This window comes from Asparagus officinalis, chromosome 4 (assembly GCF_001876935.1).
Source record: "Asparagus officinalis chromosome 4, Aspof.V1, whole genome shotgun sequence".
NCBI lineage: Eukaryota > Viridiplantae > Streptophyta > Magnoliopsida > Asparagales > Asparagaceae > Asparagus > Asparagus officinalis.
In genome coordinates, this window is record NC_033797.1 from 76,657,686 (window position 1) to 76,672,461 (window position 14,776).

The 14,776-nt window shown below is 33.2% G+C and overlaps 1 protein-coding gene across 1 annotated transcript in view; it reads right to left on the reverse strand.

Annotated features, from left to right (window-relative positions):
• LOC109838953 (electron transfer flavoprotein-ubiquinone oxidoreductase, mitochondrial-like) overlaps positions 1-11,811 on the reverse strand; it is a 24,729-nt gene extending 12,918 nt beyond the window's left edge. Inside the window, 7 exon segments of the mRNA XM_020407385.1 lie at positions 3,147-3,255; positions 3,331-3,412; positions 4,518-4,624; positions 10,093-10,169; positions 10,939-11,036; positions 11,038-11,098; positions 11,775-11,811. Of these exon segments, the coding sequence (XP_020262974.1) occupies positions 3,147-3,255; positions 3,331-3,412; positions 4,518-4,624; positions 10,093-10,169; positions 10,939-11,036; positions 11,038-11,098; positions 11,775-11,811 (571 nt within the window).

The window sequence follows — 14,776 nt, forward strand, 5'->3', positions numbered from 1 at the left end:
AAGGAGAAGAATAGGATAAGAGAAAAGAAACGAAAGAGCAGCAGCAAGAAACAAAGGAGAAGAATAGGATAAGAGAAAGAAAAGGTGAGGAAAGGAAGATGAAAAACAAACGACCTTTGTTAGAGGTATAATCCCTAAAGTTTTTACTTGATTTTAGGATGATATGATTACCATTTCACAATTATGTTCATTATTTGGACTTAGGATATGATTAAGATATGTATTAGATTGAGAATTCATGAGCTAGAGATTTATAATTCCTGAGAAACTAAGATATATAATGTTTGAACTTGTTAGATTTAAAATTCATTGCGAATAGTATTGATGCAGTTACAGAGAGCATGAATCAGTGATGGGAGGGAAGGGAATTGCTTCAGCCTCTTCTATTTATGGAACATCACTCTTTAGTCCAAGGAATACGATACCGTATGAAATCAATGTAAACATGTTGAGGACTGTTCTAAGACATGTCAAAAGATTCCACAGTAAGATAACTAGAGCTGAGAATGCAATTACATAGGATCAAGGTTTTAAATATCGGTTATCGAGGATTTATCAGACGGTCAAAATCCATATCGGATAGCGGATATCAGCAATATATCAGATATAAATAATATTTATCGTAGTGATATTATTAGATAGTGTATATACATATTATAATATCCTAAAATATAATCTAACCATACTTAATGAAATATAAACATACCAAAATGTAAATAATCATGTTTAGAATCACTAATTAATGGTCTTGCTTCTTGATCGCACAATGAAACCATTGAAGTGCATAGTTAGTAAAAATGGAATAACATACAAGCAAATAACAAGATATCATAAAGAATAAAGAATCATCAAACATAATTGTTGTGTAATCACGAGATTATAAACTAAATTACTAAGTTGAGATTTAATAGTTATGAGTCATGTCAATATTCATAAACAAACATAAGCTAATCAACAAACAACCAAGTTCCAAAAACAACAAATAGTTTACAATTCTTAAACAGTCAAAGAGCAAACCCAAACCCAAACTCAAACCAAAGACCGATAATTCCAAAATTTTGAGCTAACAATATCGGCCAATAACTCACTTTATCGTCACATTATCGCCGATAAATATCCAAAAACGATAACAGGTTTAAAATCAAACTTATCATAACGGAAGGCCACCAAAACTGATAAATCGTTGATAATATTGATTTATCGGCTGATAATTAAAACATTGTGTAGGATATAAGCATAAACATATGGATTGAGTGAAAATTGATATTTATCTATTTGTTTGTACTAGGAAAGTCTAATAAGAGTTAGAACAAACTCTTGAAGAACCATGAGGAGCTTGGATTGTGAATGATCTATAAGTGGGGTTACATATTCTTTAATTTATGTTTTTGCATACAAATGTTATATTTTGATGTGCAAGCATGTTGAGCATGAGATTCATATTTTTAGTATGTTCTAAGATATTTCAGACTATTGTAAGCATGATTTAATGCTTGTTGAATTATCATGTATGAATGCTTGGTATTGCTATTGTAAATTATACATGACAAGCGGACTTTGTCAAAGATGTTTGAATTATATTGAGACATATATTGCATTATTCGTTGGCGAGTGGTGTATACCAAGAAATTAAGTAAGTCACAGGCCTATCAAAGGAGTAGGGTGTTATGACAAGCAGATCATCGTCGTGGGCAGTCTAGCTTAGTTATGACATAAAAGGCAGAGCGCTACGGTAGGCAGCCTTTCTAGACAAATCATTGTTGTAGGCAGTCTAGTTGCGAAGAAAGGGTGTGACGTTGCTTCATTTCTATACATAAAATTGATTTCTAAAGTGTTGCATATTTGTTCTAAACTCCTCGACGGGATAGTATTCTATTATGTGCATGGTTTCAGTTTGGATTTAGAATATAAGGTATTTCTCTATACATCTGGAACTATGTGTTACAGAGTAATTGGAGTTAGGTTTTGCAGTTTCTCTAGTTAAAAGAAATTTTGGTCGGTTGTCATGCGCCTTGATTTTATTATAATTGATTAATATTATTGTTGGTTCGGGCATGACAAACATAATAGCATGTTAATAAAAGTAAAAAAAAACAATCTTCACCAGAGGGAAATATCAAATATCTGATTCAAGATCAAATGTCACGAAAAGGAAAAATCAGTTCATACCTTGAGAAGACTAATTGATAATTGAGATGATGTCATTGGGATGGACACATCTATGACATGTTGCAACCTACAATGAGTAGAGGATATATATGTATGTACATATATATATGTATACACACACACATATATGTATGTATGTATGTATATCTATGTGCGTATATATACGTATGTATATCTAGGTACATGTATATATATGTACGTGTATAGATGTATGTATACATATATATGTAGAAGTATGTATATGTATATATACGTACATGTATATATGTATGAATATATACGTATATATAAAACAAGGATACTTATTTGTATGGCGTGAATATAAGTCGACTTTTTTTTTCTTTTCCCTTTCTTTTTTGTTGTTGGAATGACTTGATTTAGTGAACTTTCCTGCATATTACTGTGTGACATTCATGGTTTGAGAATAAACTTTCTGTGGTTTGACATATTTCTAATTATAGTAACATTTATTATTAATTTGGAAAGGAATCCTGATTTTTCACATAGAACAGCATAAGAAACCTATGTGGTTGTAATGATTATATAATTATGTTTAGGCCTAATATGTTGTAAGCATCTCATTTTAACATACAAGTATATCTCGAAAAATATGCGAGTCAGGTTGAGGCTCCGTATGTTACCCCAAGAAGATTAGATTTTAAAGATTTTAAGGACCAATATCTATAAAACCCTTGTTTTGTCTTTAGTGTTCCGAATTGGAAGTTAAAACTCACACCATACACCATGGCACACCTCAAGGAGAGAACGTTAAACAATTCATATCAAAATAATAAAATTCAGCACGTTAGAATACGTCATAATTGAGAGTATAGTTTAACATGCAACATAAATAGCAGAGTCCAAATTTGGCCCATCAATTGTTCACTAAAGCATATAAAACATACATCTATAGATTAATTTGTCTAATAACAAGCACTCTAGATAGGCGGCAAAAAAAGCATATGAAGGATCCATGCCTTTCAAGTCTACGCCAGGTTGAAAAGTTTCCCTTTTGGAACCATCTTTAGCAATACCCATATCATTAGTTCGGATTCCACAAACTTTATCATTCCTGTCATATATGACCTGTCAACTTATTAAAATAAGAAAATGCATCAACTATTTAACTTGATTACAAGTACAAGGCTATTAATCAGGTACCTCACTAGCGGCAAACCCTGGATAAATTTCTACACCCAACTCTTCAGCTTTGGTTGCCATCCAGCGGACAAGCTGGCTCAAGCTGAAGACAAATAACTTAATTATCAGGTAAACTTATTATAAGCAAGGAAGATAACTAGCAGGATCAAATGGAAAATGCAACACAACTTGATCCACAAAAAAGCTACTCAAAATTTGATACATTACAACAGGCGATCTCTATCTTCATATTCATAACGCACTGACTTTGAATATTGTATAGCCCTAGTTTTTTTTTGTTTTAATCCATCATTTCAGCAAGTTAGAGGTTTGTACGACTCTGAAATAGAGAATACTAGATTCGCTAGATTCCTTAAAAAAGAGCGTGCACAACTTAGTTTTCCCTATTTGATATACTTTCAGAGTTACAAAAGAGCCCAGGAGAGGTAATCTTCAACTAACCCAACCCTCTTGTTTTGTAGCACAACTTCAGCAACAAGTGTAGCTTAAAATGAATCAATGTTTCATTCAGTTATAATTCATTCCACCATTGTAATTCGAAAGACATGAGTGTTCATGTTGTGCCATCATATGAAGACAAAATAAGCACATCCTAGATCCTATAAATTAAAACAAACAGTGAGGCCTCAGATTCCTGACATATTATTGCTTCATGGAAACTCTAATTTCCTATCCAATAAATTCCTTTTTTGATATACACCTTTTCACAATTGCATTTTCCTCAAAACTTGAAATCCTTCATACAAACTTTTTAAATACGTCAACTGCATGTGGCTGAAAAACTGGTGGGTTTTTAACTTTAATCGTCTTTCATATAACATATATCTAGTATTTTTTCTGTAATGTTCTTTCAGAAAATAGATAAATAAGGAATAGAAATACCAAACATTAGTAGCAAATTTAACAATGTAATCACCCTCTTGTTGCTACCTAATAGTATTTCTTGTTCAACCCATGATCACAACAAAGATGTCATTTGTGAAATAATGATATAATCAATGGTTAGTCAAAATAAGGGAAAACTGTCAGTGTAATACACACTATCAACATTTGACTTCAATAAGTTTTAAGAATGTACAATATCTCAGTAAAAGGAGATGAGTTAATACTTTTCAAAGGAATGTATGAAGAAAACAAACAAATTAACAAGGACATAAAATAAAATGATTTGATATTTATAACCATACCTTATTACATAATTTCCCTTATTTTCAAAGGGAGATGGCAGTGAGAAAGCATGTTCTTTCGTGAGGAGCCAAAACTTATCAGAGGAGACATGTACATCAATTGGGGCCTACAAAGTACTACAGAAAAATATAAGGAGTTCACAAATTAATTCTAAAAACTATCCTGAAAGAAGTCACAAGTAAACACTATCTACCTCAATGTACTAGAATATTGACGCGTGACATGGAAAATCTTATACATGTTAGCTAGATTGAGCTGATGATAATGGACATGACCCTTTAATGTTGGTGTCTTGCCTTGTGATGTTTCAACCGGAGGGGCAACATGTATGACATCTAACTAAAGAAAGGCACATGCCTCACCGAAGATAAACAAAGCGTAAATCACTGAGTGGATGATTTGTAGTTCCCTTTTTTATTTTTTAGCTGAGAATCGTAGTTGCTTAAGTCAAAGTAGGGGTACGGGTACGGGACACAACAAATTTGTAAAACATAGTGTACGGAGAGACATCTATATAAATATTTATATACACACATACTATATACTAGAATTAATAATTAATATGATAACAAGAATGAGAATTAAAATTCTTGTAACATTTTTATGTTTCTCGTATTATGTGGATTATAAATTAAAAAATCACTAGTTTTTAAACTAGACATCCAAATGACCCTTCAAAATCATGAATTGGAACCTGATTATGTCCAACGAATTTCAAGAAGTGGATGTGAAGTGTAGAAATTTGTCCAAAAACTGTATGACTAATGTTTTAAATTAAAACATGTATTATATTTTGGGAATAGCCTTGTATTTTAGGAAATCCTCATTGGACTTGGATTTGGGATTGAATTTGATTGGAAATAATCAATTATAATTGAAATTAAAATCTAATTGGAAGAGAATTAGAATTGATCATCTAAGTCAAATAAGGAGTTCTACATGAATACAAGAGAGGGTAATAGAGATCAGGATACCCAATTTTATTCCAAGGGGGACTTGGCATCTTAGACGTCAATGAGATATCTCAGATTTTGTTTAGATTGTGATATTTTAGATTTTATTTGGTTATTGTTAGGATAAGATCATATTTGTTTTGAGGATTTGTTTGTTTTAGATAACAAAGGTAGTTTAAATTAGATTGTATTTAGATAAGATTCAATCTTTTAGATAAGATTGAGTTTGTTTCTCTTATCTCCACGAAAGAAAGCAGGGACGATTGGAAATAGAATTGAGTTCATGTTGGTAGTCGGAGTGATTCCATCTTTTTCTTTATTTATTTTCTTTTTTTACTCTTATTTCTTCGCTGCTAGGTCATCTCCACTTCATAAACAAATCGCAATGAACCCAATTCCCACCTCTCACTCATCTGTTTCCACATGAAACCAAACCAAAAAATCAGTCCTCTACCTCGCCTCCATCTCCGATCCAAAAGAAAGCACTTGACCACCATCTTTGCCATCAAACCAGACCCGCCTAGCCTCACCACGAGCCCTCAACATCGCCATCACCCTCTATTTGCAACTGAACAAACCAGAGGTTCAAATCTCCGACTTCGCCGCCTCAAGATCAATTGCAAGAACCTACAAATCTTCATATTTTTAACTTCAATCTACTCGTTGCTTGTTCGAGTAAGAGTTGTGAACCGTGCTCGACTTCTCATGCCTTAGGTTTAACACGAACGCATTCTTTATCTACCGTGGTTTTGCATTGTTTATTACTATTAGATGTTAGTTTATAATATTTCAGTATCTAAAGTTATTGTTCGCTACATTTTAGTGTTAGTCTATATTTACTTTACATATTAGTTTCGTTTAATCACTTATTCTAGAATTTGATAGATCGTACTACGTTAGAGGGGAAAGCCTCTAAATAACCCTTGAGAGGTACGTTATAAATCAAACCATAAAAAAGCCAAGGAGAGTTGAATTCTGTAAAAGAGAAGTTGCGCGAACTGAGAAGATAAATCTATGATTTTGAGAGATCTTTTGGTGAGATTGAGAGAGACTTTCTTGTGGAATTTTTAAAGATCACAAGAATAGATTGTATCTTGTAAATCTCCAGAATAAAAGAAGATTCAAATCTCTTCCCGTAGATGAAGGCGATTGTCGAACCATGTAAATCCCGTGTCTGTCTCTTGATCTATTTTTCTGTGGTATATTGCTATTCTCTTTAGTTCGAATAGATTTTTCTCGGTGTTTTCACATTGGCCCAGTGATTGATTGGTCTGCGAAGGAGGAGGTTTAATCAGGGTGTTCGGTAACACTTCTGCATGCTACGCTTCTACATAGATTGCCAATAGGTGCGCAACAATCTGTGTCAGGTTGCGGGTGGTGTGCGATAACATTATATAATTGAGTACATACCAGAATAAATGTATGCATATATGCAAGGAGTGTCCACAGAGTTCGGGTACGGGTATAGGTACATGTCGGGTACGGCTTCATATTAGAAGTACCCAGATAATATAGATTCAAACAATATCGTTAGTTATGCAATACCCATCCTAGGACTATGTTTTATTGTTGTTATAGGTATCCATAGTAGGCTTGACGATTTTAATTAAAAGATTAAAGACTGCAGCTTTACTCCTGAAGGAGGAGAAATGTATTATAAGATATCTAAGAAGGGAATCAATAATTCTGATCAAAGGTAGAAGGATACTTGTTGACTTCAGAAGACAAGGATATTAACTATATTCAATGTTACATTAAATGTTGGGCGCTTCTAGGCGTAAGACTTGGCGCCTAGCGCTTAGTCACCTAGGCGGACGTCTAAGCGGTTTCTGGGCGTTTTTTTTCTTTTTTATTTTTTAATTGTGATACTTGAAGATAAATATATATATATATACTCAATCAAAGATGCATAAATACTAAAATACCAACACTATTAACTAAATTGATTGGTTTACCAATTACAATAGCTCTTTGTATGTTTATACTTCTCAACTCAAATTATAAGGTCATCAAAACAGTGAAAAACTCATTCTCAACTCAAATTACTGTTAACTCTGTTAAGTTTAAGTTAATAATAAACTTAAACTTAATTTTATTGTTAACTAAAATATTGTTAACTTAAGTTTACTGTTTACTATTTACTTAAACTTAAGTTTACCATCAACAAAAAACTTAACATTAACTTACTTAAACTTAAGTTTACTGTTAGTTTAAACTTAAGTTTAACTTAAACTTAAACTTAAACTTAAGTTTACTGTTAACTTACATTTTTTAAGTTTAAATTACTGTTGTTAACTAACTTAAATAGATATTTAAGAAGTACTCTTTACCTTGTTAGTAGTTACAGAGATCTGGGGAGCTCGACAATGTTATAGAAGGCACTAGGCAGACTAGGCGTTTGAGCGAGCGCATAGCGCCTAGACCCTTGGGCGTACGCCTAGGCAGCGCCTAGACGTTTGACTATTTTAAATTATTTAATTATAATAATTGATAAAATTATGTATTAAGTTCATATAAATTTTTTAAAAAAAGATAGAAATCTTAGTTCCACAATAAATCATGCATACTTAGATACTAAATAGCCAAAATAATAATTAACAATGCTAGAGCCTAAGATGTTTTCTTTTTTTATTTTTAATTATAATAATTGATAGTGAATGTCAATGTTATAGAAAGCTTAGATGTCGGACTGATGTCTAGACGGATTTCTTTCTTCATTTAAGTGGTGGTCGATGAGGTTTTATTGAAGGTCGAAGGAGGTAGTGGAGGTGTTCATATTTGGAGGTTAATGGAGTTTGGAGGACGTGTAGGCTAAAACACATAAAATCACAACCAAGACCTACAGGGTGCAATCCATGTAAACAGACAATGCTCCTCTAAACGCTCGTAAAATCTAGGTGGGCAGCCTAAACACCGCCTAGGCGCTAGGCGCTAGGCGCTAGGCGCTAGGCGCTAGGCGCTAGTTAGGCGGCCTAGGTACTGCCTAGGCCTAGGCGTACGCCTAAGCGGACTAGGCAGAGGTTTTTTAAAACAGTGATTATATTTATGCTGCACAGAAAGCTAATATAATGACAATGTGATCCTTAAATTGCATCAACAAAGTCCAAACATCAGCCGTATAAATATGGAGAATCACCTACATGCTTGATGTAAACAACAAATTAGAGCTTTAAATATTCCTAAGGAGAGTGCATTGGGGAAAAAAGATACAGTGAAGAGAAAATGAGACCCAACAATCTAGCATGTAAATGATCATAAAAGCCAGAATTGGATCAACGGTGAAAAACATGTTTGCAAACATAAATAACATATTACTAGGAATGTGGTCAGTATTCTAATGGATCAGATATATTAGGAAAAGTAAAAAATTAGGTATATTAACAGGCAAAAAATGAATGGATCAAGAGCTCATCAGAGGACAACGTACATACAAGGACACTTTTAACAGGTTGCCACCATCATATGTTCTTTGGTCACAGTAGCATGTCTTGTAACATATATACTTCATATACATCAATCAACATCATGTCAAACATAATGGCATAGTTACGAGGTACTGCAACCTTTCATTTTTTTTAGTGGTACACACAGATAGCACAAAGGAGTAGAAATTTGGTACTTTTTTATGTACATTCGCCCCTTAATGTCTTGTCTTGCAGTGTCGACAAAATGATAACGCATAATGTAACTCCGCTTTTGTTAAAGGTTAAATGCAAAAAATGCAAAGTAATGTAATTCATAATATAAGTTACATGTTTTATTATTGATTTAAATTTTAATAAATAAAAATGATGATGATTTTAATAAATATAATCATCTTAATTTTCAAATATAACACCAGAATTATAAAATGCATCTTTACAATTTCTCAACAGAAATACTTCGTAAATGCTCAACAACCAATCCAAAAGCACATGTATCTCAAGTTTTAAAATAAAATAAAGGAAAACACGCTTCATATTATGAACAAGTGAAGTTCTATGAAAGATAAATGAGTAACACCCAGTCAAGGTGTAACCTCTTCATCTTCTATGCTAAAGGCTTCCATTTAGCTTATAACAAATGGTTAAAAGGAAAAAAAGTAAAGAAAAAGAAAATAACATTGCATATTAATATTAGATTAAAATCATCAAATTACATAAATGTAGTAGATTACTATTTACACTCTGATAGAAGTAACATAATTCAGATGTAATCATGTGCTGCAACAAAAGGAATACATGAATCTTATCATATAGGGAACCAAAGATGTGGAGGATAGAGACTCAATAGAAGTGAACAGTAACAAGGCTCGACATTAACGCTACATTTGTGGTAAATATGAATTTACCCTACGACTCTGCTTTTAAATCTATGATTACAAAGGTGAATTGCCTTCCAAATTTCCTAATGTTGCCAACTATTTCTATTTCCTTGGGAAACAAGCACCTATAGCTCTTCCCACAGTTTCCTAATTGAATGATAGCCTGTTCACTATATATCAGAATCTCAATCCCAAATTAAAAGCATGAAAAACTAGAAGAAGCTACATCTGTAGAGTTGCAGATGATGCTAAATAATGAACATGTCAAAATTCCAGTTAAAAGTGATGACAATACAATTGAAGATATAAAGGTCATACCCCCTCATTTCTCCACTGTGGAATCAGTTCATCAAGTGCACGAGTCTCGAACACATTGCCGGATATGATATGTGCACCTACAAACAAGGAAAAGAAGCAACAAAATGTCAGGCAAAAAGCAGCGTGTTTCAAATGACTTCCTTCAAATAACCAAGGCCTACATGCTTAAACAATTGGTGGTATTCACACTGTTGAGTGTGTGATATAAACAAGGAATTTCAAAACGAGGTTCAATTTCATTTGGTTTGAATTCGACAAACTTGTCAGCTTCAGAAGTTTGGTGTCTGAATGTGTACCATAATCTGATTGAATTTTAATATCCAATTTTGCATTATAATAAGAATTCTTGGAAGTTAATATGCTACGGCTGCGTCAACTGTATCTGATAGATGCCAAAAAAAGGCAAAAATGGGTGACTAAGTTCAGCTTTGTTCAAGAACCACCTCATCCTGCCACTGATAACAGGGGTGAGGATAATTTCTGGAGAAAACAGGAACGAGAATATTATTTGTAAGCTTTTAACCGAGCTATGTTTCATCTCTGATCAATTAACCCACTGATAAATACATTGGTCCTGGAAATATCATTCAAAAACCAAACACTTGATCCCCCCTCGTTTGACTGTAGATCCGGCACTCCGGTGATAAGTCATTTTTTCTCATTTGCCAAAGTTATGGGTTTTCGCACTCTTTCATATACAAATGTATACGTCTACTTGTTCAAAGAGCTAGCCTCCTCACAAAGACTGCAAGTTAGAGCTAGTTCATGGTCTCACTTGAGGAGAGAAAGAGGTTTTAAAAAAAAGAGGAATTCTCCTATTAGCAAAGGGCTATATTGAAAAACTACCAACTTCAGCGCCCTTCTCCACGACGCAAACCGAGAGATCGCTGTTCTTCTCTCTGCAGAGCTGCTTCAGCCTAATGGCAGCAGAGAGCCCAGCGGGCCATCCCAACGATGACGACAATCGTAAGATCGATGGACTCATCGACCGCTCGATTCTCCGCCGCTGCTGAAGTTCATCCGGCCTCCTCCGCCGTCCAATCTGAACCAGCGGGAGATGGAACCCGCGAGCGAACCTGAAGAGGGGATTAGGGTTTGAGAGTATCTGGAGATGGAGATTTTCAGTAATGATCTAGAGAGCGATCTGATCATGGCTGATGACGATAATGATGATGAAGGAGCTTGATGAATCTTTTGATTATCGAAGAGGAGGAGAAGAGAGATTTTGGAACAAAGAGATGAGGCTGAAAGTGGGAAGGTAGAGCACGACTGTTGGGGGCTGTTTGGTTGTATGTTTTGGATAGAAAGCGTAAAAAAGTGGGTCCAATGTTAATTTTTATCACTTTCAATTATTTGTTTATAGTTGTGAAAATAATATAAAGTGATTTTATATACTGATGTGACTTGTAAAGTGATTTCATAAAAAAAAAATTTAAGAGAAAGCTGACATTGAAGTCAGGAAAAAATAATAAAAAATAATTCTAACCAATATGATCATTTGAGTAGGGACCATTTTTTACACTTTCCAAACAAACAATTAGGGCCCGTTTGTTTCATTTTTTTTGAAGGAGAAAGTTAGAGGAAAGCTGCCAAATCTGACAAAAACTGTCAGTTTTGGCAGGCTTTCTTGCAAAAACGCCTTTTTTAGAGGCGTTTTTGCAAGAAAACCGGCCAAAACTGACAGTTTTTGTCAGATTTGGCAGGCTTTCCCCTTCCCATTTTTGCAAACAAACAGCCCCTTAAAGTTACATTTACAAACCAAACAAGCAATTTATGATTCCAATGGAATCAAAAACAAACAAAGAAAAGTATAAAAATGAAATTGATGAGGTGGACAACAACTTTCCAAGTTGTGTCATAAATACACAATTTTACCAACAACAACCAAACAGCCCCTTGTTGAAATCTTTTTCCACGTAAGCTTGTCTCGTGTTTGGCCTCTTTCGTGCAAGTCGATTAGGGAGAAGCCCATGACTGAAACGGCCTTTGCTCTCGGCTTCTTATTTATTAGTAATTACTTATACTTCTAGAGTTGGGCCTCAGGCAGCCTGGGCATCGTAGGCCTGGCTGAAATTTTTTTAAGCCTAGCTAGAGTGATTTAATGAAGTTTCTTGTGCATTGATAGCCCATCTCATCTCATTTGATAAATGAGAATCTATCTATCCTGCTATAGAAAGAACCAATTATAGGTAGGAATAAAATAGATGGGTTGCGAACAAACTTATCCTATTTAGTTATTTGTGGAAAAAAGTTTATAATTTTATAAGAGATAATTTTTGTCTCTTTTCCATTTTCTCTCTCTCTCTCTCCAGCACATTCTATTAATTCAGTAAAGAATGATGTGTTCCTCTTTTCTAGAACATTCTATCCAATCAAATGCCATGAAATAAAAATGGACTCTACATAATGGAATATCATTTTCTATATACATACGTACATACACGCGCACGCGCACACACACATATATAATCATAATTTTATAAGGGAGAATTTTTTTTCTCTTTTTTATTTTCTCTCTCTAGAGCATTCTATTAATTTAATAAAAAAATGATGTGTTTCTTTTTTCTATCCCCTTTCTTTCTAGAATATTCTATGTCAATCAAATGCCACGAAATAAAATTGGAGTCTACATAATTGAATATCATTTCTACACACACATAAGGTTCTAAGCATATATCTATACTACAATTTATTTACAGTAATATACAAAATATTAATAATAATAATAATAATAATAAGGATGAGATAATTAATGGAGGATTTCAAGTTCAAATAATAAAGATAAAATCACTCAAAAATTAGTTGACCCTCACTATTTCCTAGAACTATAAAATATACATTCTAAATAAAATAAAAATAATTTGTTTTATATCGCGTGCATTCGTACGTATCAAATTTTTATTTTACTATATCTCTACTACTATACAATGAGCATAATGGGGGTGGTAAAAGTTGAATGAGTGATGGATATTTTCGTCCTTCCTATTGTAACTTGGAGGGTAAATTTGCAAGAGAGATTTTTTTCCTTTCCTTTTTCCTTTCTTTTCATTCTTGTTTCTATAAGATTCCAAATCATGACATGAGATTATGATTCGAACTGTAAAACCCCGTGAATCTTGGAAAATAGTGTGAATTATATTGATAAATGAGTTCTAATTAAGATGAATATCATTTATGGATGAATGATTATGCTAACAATTGATTTGAGATCAATTAAAAGTATATATCAGAGTATACAAATGTTAAACATGCACAAAGAAGAATTTTGGAAAAATGACCAGTTAAGAGTATATATGCATTACACACTGATACAGTTCTAATCTAAAAACTCAAAAGATAAAAGTTGTATGTATCTTAAATAGCTTTCCAATGTATCTTAAATCATCTCATTCCGAGGTCGGACGTGAAAGTTACAGCCAAAATATCGAAGACTATTTTCCCAGTCTGACTAGGTTTCCTATTTCGGGTTTGGGTTATTTTGATTCGGGTTTGCAGTTATATATATACATGTTTTTACACGAAAAACATATCTTTTCATCAGTATTTCAAACTCAAGCAGATCCTCTTCCTCTCTCTCAAACCCTAATCATAATTTGTGAGATTTGGGAGAGTTATTGAGGCATTTATCGAGAGGAATGCGAGATTTTGCGACTTTGGTGAAGAGGGATCTTGCACGCACGTGTTCAGGAGTTCAACACCACGTTTGAGGCAAGATCACCTTTTTCCAAACCTTTTCATGTAGTTAATTCATGATTTAAGATGTTTAATTGATGAATCTCATGTTAAAGCTTAACTCGATGTTTTAAAACCTTAGTTTATGATGTTAATCCTTAGACCAATATGAAAATATATAGATTTAGTTATTGTTTATATTAGTTTGATGATCATGATCATTAGAGTTGTATTTAATTTCATTTTAACTTGTTAATCACGCTTAAATCATGTTTAAACCCTAGTTTAATAATTATTTGAGTTTTCTTGCTAATTAAAGAGGTCTAAACCCTAGGTTGATGATACCTAAGAGATGTGATCATGTTTAAACGAATTTATCTCTGTTTAATGTTTAGAATTTATTATGTTTACTTAACTGATGCGGCATAAACATGTACCAAAAAGGTTGCAAGTGCACAACCGTGTCAAGTTATAGTATAAAGATATCGATCCCACGAGGAAGGTGTTTTGTAGGAGAAAATATAAAATTGGTTCTTATTTTGTGTGCGTGACAAATAGGAGTGATGAGTGAATGTGATTGTGAAGAGATAATGAGAGTGAGAATGAGTATGATCAATAAGGTGAGAAGGAAAAATGGATAAAATCAAAAATCAAGAATGAAGAACAAAATTCTAAAATAAAAGAAAATACAAGAAATTAAAGATGGTGGATTCAATTATAGATATGGATAATCTAAAATTGAACCCACTTCTTAGAAAAGGATGATTCCCTAGAGGGTTCTAGCCTAAAGGCGAATCAAATAAAATAAAAATGAACAAAAAGAAAAACTAAACCCAAGAGGGTTCTAGTCTCAATGTGAATAGTGTAAGAAATTAAAATCTAACTACAAAATAAATTGCAAAATCTAAACTACAAAATAAAATTGTAAGAATTAAATACAAGAAAATAAATCTATTCTATAAGCATGAAATAAATCTAAGGCAAGAGGGTTCTAGCCTCTTGGTTATTTAAC